The following is a 15,894-nucleotide window of genomic DNA, read 5'->3' on the forward strand; positions in this document are numbered from 1 at the left end:
CCCTAGAGCAATTATTAATTTTGGCAATGCAATTTAAATGAAACGCCTGTGAGTGTCGCCAACTGACAACTGACATAACAAAATATGTACATACGCCAGCAATGAAGCTGCCGTGGAGGACCGCACATTCTCACGTTCATTTCACTTTTAGTACATCCGAACATGAATGTGAAAAATGGCGTATGCGCGAATTTTGTGCATACGCAACGTTAGTACATGAGGCCCCTGGCCAAGGTAGCAGCCGTACAAAATCACTACATATTAATATACAACATAATAACAAATATAATGGCTTTTAAAGAAAAACAACCACATGCCTCTGTCACCATATTCTTTATGATGCGCTTAAGTTTAACAATGGATATAACTGTGTCTAATTTTAGATCTTTTTGCAGATTATTCCATGCCCAAGGTGCATTATGACAAAATGCAGTCTTCCCTAGATCTGTCAAAACCCGGCGTACATTAAAAAGCAATCACTTGGAAAAATGTAGCTGGTAACTACCACGGGCAGAGACAGAGCAGGTTAGATATACTGGAAGTTTACCCGGTATCGCTTTATAGATAAAAGTGTACAAGTGCTGTTGCCTACAAATGGTAATGATGTACAACCCACCAAATCATAAAGGATGGTGAGTGAGGGACTTAAAATGGAGGAAGCAGCATGCATATACAGTATGTCACTGTAATCAATCACAGACAAGTAGATTCCACTCGTATTTTCCTGGCATTATATGTAAGCGACTGCAAGCGAGCTTTAGAGAAGACCATGAACTTTGTCTTCTGAACTTTTAAAACCAATTGATCAAACTCATCAATAATTGCAGGAGGAAGTGAAAAATTAAAGCATGACCACTCTGGGGAGCCAACTAGATTTTCAATCTGAGATCACACATTTCACACCCATTTTACTATTCACGCAGCTGTTAGCTTTGTCAGCTGCAGCTAAATTAAAGAGAAATAAAAACACACAGGTTTCACCAAATTTTTATATCATGGTTGTATAATTGTGAATATTGTGTATTATTTAAGTTAGCACTCTTTGATTTTCAATACAAACAAGCATTCTTTCAGCATTACCATGTTTTTTTTACAGCTTATCAATAAGATACATTTTGACAAAATATGAACTCCACTAGGAAGGATGTAAGAAAGAATCACATGAATATGAATTACACAATAATAGAAATCAGTCTAAACTATGATGCTGATTACTGTTTGAAATTACTTTTTAATGCTTTAATCATGCTAGATTTGTGTCAGTAGTACGTAGGTCTACAGGCTGTTGAGGAAGTCTTCTCCAGAGGTAATCATCTGTCTCAGTGCGCCCAGTATCAACACATTAATGTCATCGTTGGTGTTGATTTCTGAATTGTAGTTCTTCACAAGAAAGTTGCAGTTGAGTGAAATACCCAGCAACACACTGAATTTCTCAACCTAAGTTAATTAACAGGATTTCAGTTAATCAGTAATTGCAAAGTGGAAACCAAATGAGATTTTTGTGCTGAAATACTGAAAACTTAAATTACATTCAAAGATCACAAAAGTTGCCAATAGAAACTCACCTGTTGCTTCAGGTACTTGCTCTTATAGATATTTTTTAAATCTGTTTTGACCTTAGGACAGGCTTCATCAACTCTGGTGAGAATACCTAGTTGGGGAATACCTGCAGATACAGAAACCTAATCAATCAATCATTTTAAGCATTTGTTGAGCTGGTATTTGGATTCCCAGTATGGAACCATTAGTCCATACAGCACATTTATGATGTCTGCTCTTACCCATTTCACTAGCTGTCATTCTGACTTCTCTCATCTTCTTCAAAACTTCATCACTTAATGAAGATACTGAGCCAGCAGGAACGACAGAAACCAGAACATGAACTCTGTCATCCAGAGTGGGAGATGAGTTGTAGCCCTCATCTTTCTCCTTCAATTGGTGTTCAAGACTGAACTAAAAAAACATTTTAAAATATTACCTAATAATTCTTTAACTGAACAGTTAAACAAAGGCGTTTAAGATGTTTTGTTTGCAATGCAATGCAATGGATTTTAAGTGAAAATCTGTGTTAAATGCAAAACAGTAAACCAGCAAAAAAAAGCAGAAAACTTAAATCATGTAAAAGTTAAAAGGTTTGTACCTTGTGACCTTCTGTTACATGTCCATTCAGGGCCAGTTTGATGTCTTCCACATGAACTCCATTGTTTAGCTGAAGGCCCATGGTGTCATTGAAAATGAAAGAGTAAAAGCTGTCTTGATCTTTGTGGAATTTGTAAGTTGTGTACTGTAAAGAAGGAGTTGAAGGTACTTGTATTATTTTAACAAATTCAGCAAGTCAAAGATACTTTTAGTTTATTTTAGCTTTTTGTAAAGAGCCTGTCTGCCTCCAATTTGTACTCATATTATTTTTGTTACTTAAAACCATCAACCTATAAAAGATGGATTTTGCGTCTCCACTCGTCTCACTGTACAAAACTGAAGCCAAGGTATCCCGCATACAGCTGCTGCCATTTTTCTGTCTACACAGTCGTGATCAGTGTTGGCACCAAAGTCTCACTCACAAGCTGGGCTCAGCTGTCAATCAGGATGTGAAACCTCCATTTTATAGTTTCTATAAACTTGTTAAAACCAAACTTGAACTTGAACGTACATCAGCGATAAGAACTACCTAAAATGCAACAAACCATCTTTGAGAAAAAAGTATTTGAAGTATATTGTAATTTTTTAGTTTGGCCCATGTCCCATCTGCTAACATGGAGGCAACCGCGTTATGACCTTTACCAGAGCAATCAAGATATTTTGGGTTCACTTTTGGAGAGCTGTCGCTTCGTCCATCTTTATATGTCGATGTTCAAAACAAATAAGTAAAGTTTGGCAAAAAGTGCAAAAAGAAACTGCAGTTATTATAACAATGTTTTAACCTACACAATTTGTTGTTTCCATGGTAGCAGAAGTTGCATTATGTAAGAGATAATACTTGACAAGTGTGACGTGACTGTGGCTCATGATGGTTGGTTTGCCTCCATTCTGTGAAACCGATATTATGTCCCTTACACCATGTCCACTTACCTAAAATCTTATTTGTGTAGTTTTTGCTGAGATACTATTTATCTTTTTTTTGGTTGTTGTTGGTGGTTACGCAAATAAAACTCTTTAGAAGAATGTCAAACAAAAACGTATCTCATACACTGTTTCTAAAAGTTGATTCATACCTTCAAACCAATCAGAATCCAGAATTTTCAATGATCAATGACCTAAATATTGCATTAATAAATAATAATAAATAAGTAATGCTCTAATGTGACCAGTCATCCTATGCTGTTTTACCAACTTGCAAAAGAATTACAGAACATTTTTTTCTTTTAAATCCCCACAATCAAAAGTTATTCATACTTTTTTGGTAAAGCTGCTCCCAGAGGTTGCATCTGTCAAAGCTCTGTTGGTAATCCTGCCTTGAAACACGCTATCTACAGAGTTGATGAAACCGGACTTGCCAGCACCAACTGGTCCGTGAAGAAGAATTCTGAGATGACTGACTTCCTTGTTTTGAGGTCGATAAGATTTCACAAAATCCAAATTTTCCTGGTTGCTCCTGTTGATTGAAGGACAAATGTTAAAGAACTGTGTGTTTATACACAATAGGCTGATTGTGATTGTTGTTCTGTTTTCACACACACTGTAGGGTCAAAGGAGACCTTTAGATATGAACTCGTTCATTTGGTGTGGTTAACTGGGTCACTTCCTGTCACCTCATTCAGTCACCTCATGTGATCGTAACCTGATGCAGCTTGATGACGGGCGCTGTCCAAGTGATAAAACTCCTGAGAAAACTTCTTCTCACCTCGCTCGCCTACACCGGTGTGAGTTTTGGAACTCACAACAAAGGATTAAAGCACGGCATAAGAGCCTGCCTTTTCCTGCGATCCCTGGTCAGCACACCGCTAACGGGAGTCAACATCTGCAGCTTTAAAGAGAAAGTCTGCCAGCTGACTTTACTGGAGCAACACAACGTTAATGCAGAGTCGTTAGATTGTATATAGTGTATTTTCTTCAGTTTGCTTGTATTATCTTGTTAATAAATGCTTGTGTTTATACATGCTGGCTTATTTAATTTCGCACAAGGGTGTGTTATACCAGCCTCTTCTATGCAGAACACCAAAGCCTTCCACTTTAACTATTAATAGTGATTTTGGTTCTAGTTAATTCAATTATTAATCGGATTTCAAATAGTTTAGTGCAGAGACTGATCAATCAATTATTGGCTATCGTTTCCCTTACTTAAGGGTAGTTCCCAGAGGAACTTTAATATTAATTAAAGTCATTTTCTATTATCTTTTGATAATTAATAAACTTTGATAACCAAATTAATTGAGTACACTAATACATTTAAACCACTGTGTTTATCATAGCACCTACAACACAAATCAGTCAAAACCACAACAAACCATTTGAGTAATGTGTTAAGGAGCAGAACCACACACAGAGCACAGTAGTAAAGTACTTACTTTGGGATAGTCCTCCATGGCTGACTAAAAAGTGCTGAAAGGCAAATTATACATGTATGACATACAGTAAGACAAAGCTGTATTTTTAAAGTTCATCAACATTATGCCTTTTATTCTGTGAAAGTTATCATTATTACAGTTTGAATCATTTTTGCAATATCTTAGAGGAAGGTGTGACAGGTCAGGACTTACCTCCTCCCATAGCTGTAAAATGAGACATTCACTTGTAAATGTGTATGTATTTTAATGAAATTATTTTTTTAATTCCCTAAAAGTAAATGTTAACATATTTTGGACACTAGATAGTAAATATATTTTTTAAAAAGGACATATAAAAAAAAAATACACATTTGAATGAAAAGTTATGAGCAATGTAGGTAAGAGGAAATAAACAATGTTATGCAATCAGTGCTACACATGACAAAATATAAGACAATGAAAACAAGAGACATAGATAAAACCATCAAGACAGTAGTCTCAAATGACAACTACTATAATTAAAGTATGTCAAAGTCATGTCAACGTGTACTAAAAAAAATTAAAGTAAATATAAAATAAAAGTCAACAATTTTCAGGTTAAAGATCAATATTTAGACAAATAAAAAGATAGAGGGGAAAAGTGAAGGCTCATCTCTGCAGTACATAAAGCATGTCTAAAATAAAGAGACTAACTCAAACCATAATATTAGTTAAACATTAAACATTAGACATTAGGCTATTCCAAGTTCCTTCACTTTGACAAACAACACAACTATATAACTTAGTACAGTTTCTTGTAAAAGCAGTTAATAATCATGAGTTTAAGTTCTTAATCTAATGAATTGCAAATACAGATACCTTCGTTCGTAATGTTGTCGACCTCTAGCTAGTCTGATGATCTTTGATATGTATCATGTAAGGACACATATCTTTAAATGGTTTAAAATCCTTTCAGTTTCTTTTGCATCATGAGATTTGAAAGAATGTCCCTCTCTGACAGCAGTCCAGTCCAAGGTATGTGGGAGCTTTCAGTGATTACACTCCAACTGACATCTCAACTTCTTTTAACTCTCACACTTAACTGAAATTCAGCAGGTCCACAGTTTATTTCAATAATTGTATTTTAACATTTTCTTTAGAATATTTAGCATTTTATAGTTACACTCACAGTCCGGATGGGTGAGTAGCTTCACAAAATATTTTGATCAGTATCAAAGGAATTGTGTAGAGCTAGTCCTACTTCTTCCTTCCCACAATAAGGAAGGTTTCATATTTTCTATGTTGGTAATTTTGTGGCAGGACAGACAGCAGAGCTATAAAAAATGAATGCATTATATAACAGTGCTAGACTGGACACATTGTAGAAGGCTGGCAGCAGTGGTCACATGATTTAGCACCTTAATATCAATTGAAATATTTATTAAAGAATAATGTTTAACAATTGAATGGACTTTAATTTTTAAACTGTTCGATTCCAGCATAAATGCTGTCCTCTGGTGGATGTGTGCAGGTATATTGGAGAAAACATAAAGGATGTTCTAAGTGAAAAAGTTTGTGTATGCATAATACACTCTTGCAGCACTCCCACATTAGTAAGAAATAAGGCACATGTTAGAAAGACGAGCCCAACAGGACAGAAAGCCTGCATTACAAACAAAAGGGTTTTATGAGCCTGAGTTGTAGGAAAATGTATCACATCTAAAGAAGCATAAGCTTTTCTGGAAAAAGTTGGAGAGATGTGGTTTTGTGTGGAGAGATGAAATTATCCTTAAACACCCACCTTAAGCCCCACATTATAAAATGCTGAGTAATCCACTGAATACAAATGATAAATGCATTGTTTTTTTACTTGCAGAGTTATTGCATTTCACTATTCTAATATATCCCATTACATATCATCTGAATTGATGAACAGACATAGACATCTGTGATGAGAAGAAATTGTTTTAGAAATAAAACAGTGCTGTGAAAAAAAATTGTCGGAATAACTTTTGGAAATAAAATCTATCTGCAATAAACACTGTTATTGTAAAAAAAAAAGAAAAAAGAACATGTAAGAAATAACAGAATAACAAACTGAAGTAGGATAATATATAAGTGAATAACTGTATATAATTGTACATATATTGTGTGTTAATTTATATAATTATTTATTTCACAATGTCATATATATTTCATCTTTGATTGCACACTTTGATTTTCGATACAAACAACCATAATTTTTTCACATCCAGGTTGATGAAATCTTCTCTAAAGGTAATCATCTGTCTCAACACATTAATGTCATTATTAATGTTGATTTCTTAATTATAGTAATTATAGTACTTCACAAGGAAGATGCACTTCAGTGGAATACTATAAATGTAATCACAAATATAATCACTTCCAATATGACAATATAATCTACCGTATGGACTAGAAAGAATTATTTGGGGAGATTACATTTACAAGCATCCCTCCCAAAACCCTTGAATGAAATAAAGGGAAACAAATGACAAATTGTATTGTTTACTGTGGTTTTATTTTAACAGCCCTACTTTAGCACAATGATTCAATATGTAGCGGTTCGAAGATGCTGTTGTAGCAACAGATATCTGCCATGTGTAATATATAACCGATGTTTAAATAAGTTTAACTTTTCAACCACATTTGCCAGTTTAAGCCCGAACATTTTGACCTGTTGCTAATCATGAGATTCATAATCACTTTGGGACTGCAATGCGAAATATTACCAAAGGATCAAAAAAGCATAGCTAACACTGCAATAAAACTCCAAAAGTGCTTGTTTCATATGCACATGTAGGTTTTAAGTCTATTCATACTTTATTCAGCAAACTAGAACACAGGTTATAAGATCATCCGATTGATAGTATTACATGCCAAAGAAATACAGCCATAATTTCAGCTTTATCATATTCCTGTTTGCAACTTGTTTGTTCATGCTCGAAAAAGCAACATTTGCCCTGGCATGTAGGTCTACAGGTTGTTGACAAGTCTTCTCCAAATCAAGCACCTGTCTCAGTGCACTCAGTATAAGTGTATATGTCATCATCTGTGGTGATCTCTGAGTGGTGTTCTTCACAGGAAGATGCAGTTCGTGGAATACCCAGTGACACACTGAATTCCTCCATCTAAATTTGAACAATTTGACAAATGAGAAATTACAACAAAGTGCTTAACAAAGAATTTTTGTGTTAAAATATATATTCCAACTTGAATAATAACTCAAACCAAGACTTACCTTTTCTTCAGGGACTTGCTCTTATCACATTCCTTGATCTCTTTTGACTTCTGGACAGGCTTCATCAATATTGGTGAGAATAGCCAGTTGGGGAATCCCTGCCGATAGGAGCAGATTGTGAGTCAATGATGATCATGTTTGTCAGGTTATTTGATTCAACTTATTAAAAACCCAATAACTAACCCTAATCCTTACCCATGTCCCTGGCTGAAAGTCTGACATCCCTATCTTTTCACAGTTTCATCACTCAGTAAATGTATTGTGTTGGCAGAGATGACACAAACCGAACATGAATTTGTTATAGAGTGGGGTTGTTGTTGTGTGACAATCATCCTCGATATTGTAGAGAGTATTGAACTGGAAAACAATGTGAAATTTAATTAAAGAATGACTTTTGCAAGTTAATAGTTAATTATATATAAGAATATATGTTTATGTGAATACAATTGTTTATTCATAACGGATCACAAAGCTGGATTGTGTTAATGAAATAAAGCCAACAAAGTTGAAGTAATTCAATAATTGTACTTTGTAACCATCTTTTATGTGTCCCCTCATGGCCAGTTTGATGTCCTCCACACCAACTCCTTTATTAGTGTCCTTCTCAGGCCCATGATGTCAGTGAACGCAAAAGGGTAAAATGTTCCTGGTTCTCCTTTTGGAAGTTTGTACTGTAAAACAGAAATGTGCAGTTATGATGACAAAAATACAACATAATGATCAATACCATAAAGCATTTTCTTTCTCCCTCCTTTCCTCTCAATTTCTCCATTCTTCTTTTTACCCTATTTTTTTTTCAAATAAACATTTAAATTTAAATAAAAAAATTTAATAAATTTAAATAAATATTAAAAAAATTTATAAATTTAATAAATTTTTAAAAAAAATTAATAAATTTAAATTAAAAAAAAAAAAAAAAAAAAAAAAAAAATTAAATTTTTTGTGACAGACTGCATCAACCAAAGCTCGACCAGTGATTCTGCCTTGTAGAAGACTGTCGACAGAGTTGATGAAACTGGACTTTCCAGAACCAGCTTCTGTATTATGAGGCTGATAATCCTTCACAAATGGCAGATAGTTCTCTTTGCAACTATTCAAAGAACATTTTGAATCAGGTATTAAATCCAAATCAACCACAAAAACAAGAAATTAAACCTTAGAAAGTTTTTATTATATAAGAGATCAGATAACACATAGTTACCCCCATTGTATTTTCCTCCAATTGTCCACTTAAAGCTAACAGCAAACAGCACAAAACATTAACAAAGCAAACTTACATAAAAGATGAATTCACCAAACTGGGAGCTAAAATCTTAAATGTCTTACTCACAGGAGGGGTGCTGGCAGGTTGAGATGTCTTAGTGGCGCTGGCAGGTTGAGATGAATTCCCTCCCATTACTACAAAATAAGATTTTTATTTATAACTTATAGTAAAGATAGAATAAGTCAAACTATTAATAAAAGATAACTGGACTGACTTGCAATTTATCACTGATAAACCAGACTCAGTGTGCAACAATGTTGTAGATAATATATATCATAATAAATTGCATATATTTTTAATGACAATACTTAACATAAAATGTTAAGTATAAAAATAGAAAGTGACTCATGCACAGCACCCATTTTAAAAAATATATATTTAAAGTAAATGTATAGCTTATTAAACTGAAGCAAAATCATAAAAAAGCTTCAAGCTACTATATTTAAATTACTAAATTCTTACAGTGCAGTTTACTACTGCATTTGAGGAAAGATATAAAAAAATAAATAAATCTTACCTCTTAATGTTGTTCTGGAACGAAGAAGGTACTGAACTCGTGAATTGCCAAGTCACTGGGGTGTGACTCTCTCTCTCTTTTGAGTCGATGTCTAGTGTGATGCTGCAGCTTTTTAAACATGTTGAAAACCTATTGACTTCCTTTTACTTTCTTTTTGGTCACATGATTTCTTTGAAATGGACTCTCTTCTGAGGTCCTTATTAATTAAGTACCCACTTTAACCCAAAACCAGTATTTTTAACATAATAAGTAATGTTAACATAAATCAAACCTTCACTTTTTCTTCAAAAGTGATTTTGTAACAGACAAATTATGTTGTCCTGCCAATGTCCATATCCGAAAATAAGTCATTTTATTAGGACACAAAACTGTCCTTGTCCACTTATAATATTAAATAAAATCCAGGAATAGTAGTTGTTGTAACCCCTCTCCAGACCTGTCCTTTAAAGGGGAATACAGGGTATCTAAGTAGATGTGACCTGGGCAGTTAATCACCCTGACAGCAAGTGCGACAACGCCACCCTAGGACTTTCACCCAGAGAATACCCACTTTCACAGGCTCTTATAGTACAGAGAAAAAAGGAGCAGAGATGTGAATTTACAGTTTCAACCACTTAGTTTATTTACACAGATTTAATTTCAGACTCATAAGTAATCAACTTTGGGACAGGTTAAAATTTAGGATTTATTACCAAAATATATTTATGATTCACTAAATAGATAATTACCAGTGCAAGGGGGAGGGGGGTCACCACCACCAGTAGGTACAGGGAAGAGGAGGTCACACACACTGCAAAACAATAAAGCACATAATTAGAATACACAGAAACTTAAGCATGCACATGAGCCCCACTATATCACTAACTCACAAGAATGGTTAATAAAAGAAAATAAATAGGACAACTAAATTGACCAAGAAAACACAGACCAGCTATCAAAATACACAGTAAAACAAGGTATATACATAAATAATTTTAAAGCTAGCCAGAGGACTAGGTCATGGGAAGAGATTTTCCATTTTTTTTAAAAAAAAAAAACAAAAAAAAAATATATAATATATATGGTAAAAAAAAAAAAAAATATAAAAAAAAAAAAATATTTAAAAAATAAAAAAAAAAAAAAAAAAAAAAAAAAAAAAAAAAAAAAAAAAAAAAAAAAAAAAAAAAAAAAAAAAAAAAAAAAAAAAAAAAAAAAAAAAAAAAAAATAAAAAAAAAAAAACAAACTACTTTTAGAGGGAGGAAAAAAAAAAAAAAAAAAAAAAAAAACAAAAAAAAAAAAAAAAAAAAAAAAAAAACAAAAGCCATTAACAATTTACACCTTAGTTGGAAAACAGCATCCCTCAAACAAATGTGGAGTCAGGATAGGGTGAGACAAAACCTACTGCTGACTGCTACACAGCTACATTTAAGGACTGAGAAGTGATATGTCTCATCTGCTGACAATCAATGATTGCAGGGTGTGGCTAAACTAGAGTGGGGAGGGAACGCTACCCATCACATAGACAACAGGGGTTAGTCTCTAACCTAAGTTCAATGAGGAGATTGGTCGTAAATAACTTAAAAGACTGCTCAGTAGATAGGAAACATCCACCCAAAGTGATGCACACAGCAATAGATTGACTGTGTATAAAGGAAATACATTGTATTCAAGTGACAGTATCCCATGAAGCAAATACCACTAGTGGTATGTTGAAACCAATGAAAATAAATGTGTTACAAGTAACCAGAATACCTACAAGTCCAGTAAATAAGCAATAGAATTGTTATGCAACAATTACCTTAATTATATTACAACGACACCAAGTGGATTTACAAAAATCTTTCCACACATTAAATGTTCTTTTGGAAATGTGGATGAAGATGAGACGGCAACAGGGATGGAGATGTGGATGAATGACAGCATATAAGACGGCAAATGAAGAGCTCTACAAAAAAAACAGCCGTGATTTAAAACGTTCGCAGTCTAAGCATCTCTCTGCAAAGTTGCAGCTCCTCAATCAACTTCTGTTTTCCAGTATTAAAGTACCACTTCTACCACTTTATGCATGCTGAAGCAGAATGTAGCAGGAACTGTCTACCTAACTGAAAGTGACAGTAAGACCATATTAATGCAGGGTTAAACTACCCTGGTTACATATACTTTAGGATTGTGTGTGTTATGGATGGAAAAAATTACTACTTAACTCTAACCTTTGGAAATAAAATCTGCTAGAATTAAATAACTAAACTATCTGCAATAAACTCTGTTATTGTGAAAAATGTAGGATGAAATTACATTCAGAATAACAAACTGAAGTAGGCTTATACACTCCTGAACAAAATCTTAAGACCGGGAAAAAAAAAAGTATTCGCATTTCGCGTTGGTGGAACATAACCAGGTTGTAAGTAGAGCTTCAAAATGCCAAAAGAAGAGACAGGAGCAAGAGACAAAACAATAGAGGAGACAATTTATTGAAAATTGCATTTAAACTTAAACAGGCTGTTCATCAGCTGATCAAAAGTTTAAGACCATAGCCTTAAAAAGTCCAAATCTGTGCAAAAATCTGGCTTTCATGTTATTTTCTATCAGGCATTCACACTGTCATGACCACCTGATGGGAAAGGCAAAAAGGCTTTCTGTCTTTGAACGTGGCAGGATTGTTGAGCTGCACAAGCAAGGCCTCTCGCAACGCGCCATCGCTGCATGTCATGTCATTTTAAATTTCTTAAAAGGTCCTGAGGGTTATGGGACAAAAATGTCAAGTGGCAGGCACAAAAAAATTTCACCTGCACTGAGCCGGAGGATCCAACGGGCTGTCCGTAAAGACACAGGCCGATCCTCGACCCAAATTAAGGCCCTTACTGATGCTGACTGTAGCGCAATAAGCGCATGTTCCCCTTATCTAAATCCCATTGAGAAAGTTTGGGGATGGATGGCAAGGGAAGTTTACAAAAACAGAGATCAGTTCCAGACTGTGGATGCCCTTCGTGAAGCCATCTTCACCACATGGAGCAACATTCCCACCATCCTCCTGGAAACACTTGCATCAAGCATGCATAAACGAATTTTTGAAGTGATCAACAACAATGGTGGGGCTACTCACTACTGAGTCCTTTTTTTGACACTTTTAGTTCTGTTTTGGGTTTTTTAAGGCTATGGTCTTAAACGTTTGATCAGCCGATGAACAGCCTATTTGAGTTTAAATGCAATTTTCAATAAATTGCCTGTGCTATTGTTTTGTCTCATGCTCCTGTTTCTTCTTTTGGCATTTTGAAGCTCTACTTACAACCTGGTTATGTTCCGCCAACGCAAAATGCGAATACTTGTCATTTTTCCCCCGGTCTTAAGATTTTGTTCAGGAGTGTATATGTATGACCATATAAAGTCTGTTGATTCATTGTATGGCTGTATATAATTGTACATATTGTGTATTAATTCATAAGATTATTTATTTAACAATGTCATATATATATATAATCTTGCACACTTTGATTTTCCATACAAACCAGCATCCTTTTTTCACATTCAGGTTTTGTACATGTTGAGGAAGTCTTCTCCAAAGGTAATCATCTGCACTCGGTCTCAACACATTAATGTCATCGTTAATGTTGATTTCTGAATCATAGTTATTCACAAGAATGATGAAGTTCAGTGGAATACTATGAATGTAATCACAAATATAATCACTTCCAATATAATATAATCTACCGTATGTCTCACAACCCACTCGGGTCCCTCTTACCATTTCTCCGAACCCCTCTGTCCATTCATCCATCCGCCAACAAACCCACCTTTCTTCGATCCATTCATCCCTCACCCTTCATTCCGATATCCCTCCATTCCAATACCCTTCATCCCTCGACCCCTAACCCCATCCCTCTACCACTACCTTCATCCCCCCTACCCTCCCATATTATATATATATCTATATATATATATAGATATATATATAAAATATATATACAATATATTTTGATAACTTGTAGCAAAGACATAGAATAATTCAAACTATTAATTCAAGATAACTGGACTGACTTGCAACTTATCACTGATTAACTAGACTCAGTGTGCTGCAACAACAACATCGTATATAATATATATCATAATATTATAAATTGCATATATTTATTTTTAGTGACAATACTCAACATAAATCAGAAATAGAAAGTGACTCATGCACAGCACCCATTTTAAAAAAAACAAGACTTAAAGTAAATGTATACCTTATCAAACTGAAGCAAAATCATATCAACAAAGAAGCTTCAAGCTAGGTACTGAATTGATGAACTGCTATGTCACTGACAGTGTCCTCAGTGATGCTCTTTTGAGTCAGTGTCTAGTGTGATGCTGCAGCAACCTACTGACTTACTTTCACTTTCTTTTTGGTCACATGATTTCTTTGAAACGGACTGGAGTGTTGCATTGCAGTCTGTCCAGACACAAGTAACGGTAAGGCCTTACTATTAAGTCTCTCCTCAGATAACAGTTTCGCTATTATTGTTTAGGTATTGAAGAAATATAGAACAAACTATTTCATTGTTGATTTCATCGAAGAAAGGTGGGTTTGTTGGCGGATGGATGAATGGACAGAGGGGTTCGGAGAAATGGTAAGAGGGACCCGAGTGGGTTGTGAGACATACGGTAGATTATATTATCATATTGGAAGTGATTATATTTGTGATTACATTCATAGTATTCCACTGAACTACATCATTCTTGTGAATAACTATGATTTAGAAACAACATTGACATTAACAACATTAACGATGACATTAATGTGTTGAGACCGAGTGCAGATGATTACCTTTGGAGAAGACTTCCTCAACATGTACAAAACCTGAATGTGAAAAAAGGATGCTGGTTTGTATGGAAAATCAAAGTGTGCAAGATTATATATATATGACATTGTGAAATAAATAATCATATGAATTAATACACAATATGTACAATTATATACAGCCATACAATGAATCAACAGACTTTATATGGTCATACACATACACTCTTGAACAAAATCTTAAGACCGGGGGAAAAATGACAAGTATTCGCATTTCGCGTTGGTGGAACATAACCAAGTTGTAAGTAGAGCTTCAAAATGCCAAAAGATGGATGGAATAACTTGGACTCTGAATTACAACATTTGACAATACTCACTGACTTACAGAACAAGACAAACTGACAAAGACAAAAAGGAGACAAGGACTATTTATACCATGTGAGAGTGGAAACAGGTGAAAGCAATCAGGACTGACACATGCACAAAGGGGATTGGATGCGACCAGTGAAACTCAGGATGTGAATATGTTAGTACACAGCTCATTACATAACATTGGTCTACTGCTTATATTTTAATGTGGAAATGTTACGTATTATATCTTTAATTTTATCGAATTTTGATAGCAGAACCTTTAATTGTAGTATTTTTATATCAAGTAAACAATCTTTATACTTTTTCCACCATTGGGCCATTCATTTACACATGAATACTTATGGATCTTGAACAGAACCAGAGCTAATCTGGTAGAAAAGTCCCCATTTAAAGTTAGAATTGCTGTGTTTTCAACCATTAATTTTAACTCAACTCACTATATTGACATCACATTTAACTCCTAACTTATCATGGATGAATGAAAACATATTTTTAATTCAATTTCAGTGATCTCATGTCATTATCTCATAGTTTTTGTTGTATTTTGATAGTAATGTTTTTACATGTATTTATTTATTATTATTTTCTTTTAATATTTCAGAGATTCTTCCACATACAACTAAAGGGAGCTTGCATACCACCAGATGACTATAGTTTGAGAACCAGTCCTTTACAGCTATGGGATGTAAGTCATGAACTGTCTCAATTTCACCATGCAGATGTTCTAAATATTGCAAAGTTTGATAATGATAACATCTACAGAAAATAATGCATTATGTTGGTGAAGTTAAAATACGAATTTGTCTTTCTGTATGTCAACATATGTCATTTGCCTCTCAGGGTTATTTAGTAAGCCATGGAGGACGATGCCAAAGTGAGTATGTATAAACAAGTCAGTGTGGTGCCATTGTGCCTTTGGTGTGTGTTAATACATTATGCCCTGGTCATACTGCATAGCTTTCAAATTAGTCAGCTTGCTGTACTGTTCACACTACACCACTTTCTGTCATGTAATCAGAAGTCTTTGTGGTTTCCACACTACATGACGGATCAGCAACAGGGTGTCACAAACTCAAAGATATATATAAACGTAACTCTAGAAACTCAAGGCTACCCGTGTCTGCTCTCATTGGCTGAACCTAATTGCATGGTTCCCCGACACGACTGGATATTTAGGCTGCTAGATATTTGTTGGGCATCTGTAAGGCATCGGCAAGCCCTCTGATCTTGTCTTTGAGCAGGTCACACATAGCGATCAT

At 34.6% G+C, this 15,894-nt stretch overlaps 2 protein-coding genes across 14 annotated transcripts in view; one reads left to right on the forward strand and one right to left on the reverse strand.

Moving 5' to 3' along the window:
- Positions 1 to 975: 975 nt before the first annotated feature.
- LOC127356456 (interferon-induced protein 44-like) lies at positions 976 to 9,604 on the reverse strand. 4 transcript variants are annotated; one of them, XM_051388209.1, is made up of 9 exons: positions 9,507 to 9,604; positions 9,056 to 9,123; positions 4,643 to 4,709; positions 4,506 to 4,539; positions 3,394 to 3,592; positions 2,141 to 2,284; positions 1,782 to 1,953; positions 1,566 to 1,666; positions 976 to 1,380 (listed from the first exon to the last, which is right to left on the reverse strand). In XM_051388209.1, exons 2-9 carry the CDS (start codon positions 9,119 to 9,121, stop codon positions 1,276 to 1,278), a joined length of 888 nt encoding a protein of 295 aa, XP_051244169.1. In that variant the 5' UTR covers positions 9,122 to 9,123; positions 9,507 to 9,604; the 3' UTR covers positions 976 to 1,275. The 4 variants fall into 4 exon arrangements, with proteins under 4 accessions (XP_051244169.1, XP_051244168.1, XP_051244171.1 ...); XM_051388208.1 differs by having other exon boundaries at positions 976 to 1,437; XM_051388211.1 differs by lacking the exon at positions 4,643 to 4,709 and adding an exon at positions 3,763 to 3,995 and having other exon boundaries at positions 976 to 1,437; positions 9,507 to 9,523.
- Positions 9,605 to 13,875: 4,271 nt separating this feature from the next.
- LOC127356461 (interferon-induced protein 44-like) overlaps positions 13,876 to 15,894 on the forward strand; it is a 31,946-nt gene continuing 29,927 nt past the window's right edge. For 6 of the 10 annotated variants that reach the window (XM_051388229.1, XM_051388230.1, XM_051388232.1 and 3 more), the window contains exons 1-2: positions 13,942 to 15,320; positions 15,476 to 15,509. In XM_051388229.1, the coding sequence (XP_051244189.1) occupies positions 15,314 to 15,320; positions 15,476 to 15,509 (41 nt within the window). In that variant the 5' untranslated portion in view covers positions 13,942 to 15,313. The other 4 variants (XM_051388218.1, XM_051388219.1, XM_051388217.1 and 1 more) reach the window with 4 other exon arrangements.

Source organism: Dicentrarchus labrax, unplaced genomic scaffold, assembly GCF_905237075.1.
Source record: "Dicentrarchus labrax unplaced genomic scaffold, dlabrax2021, whole genome shotgun sequence".
Lineage (NCBI taxonomy): Eukaryota > Metazoa > Chordata > Actinopteri > Moronidae > Dicentrarchus > Dicentrarchus labrax.

Coding starts and splice junctions, on each gene's coding strand:
- LOC127356456 (XM_051388208.1), bottom strand. CDS start 9,121: ATGGGAGGGAATTCATCTCAACCTGCCAGCGCCACTAAGACATCTCAA. Junction 1,954..2,140: donor ATGTAACAGAAGGTCACAAG/GTACAAACCTTT, acceptor ATGTTTTTTTAG/TTCAGTCTTGAACACCAATT. Junction 1,438..1,565: donor GCAAGTACCTGAAGCAACAG/GTGAGTTTCTAT, acceptor TAATTAACTTAG/GTTGAGAAATTCAGTGTGTT.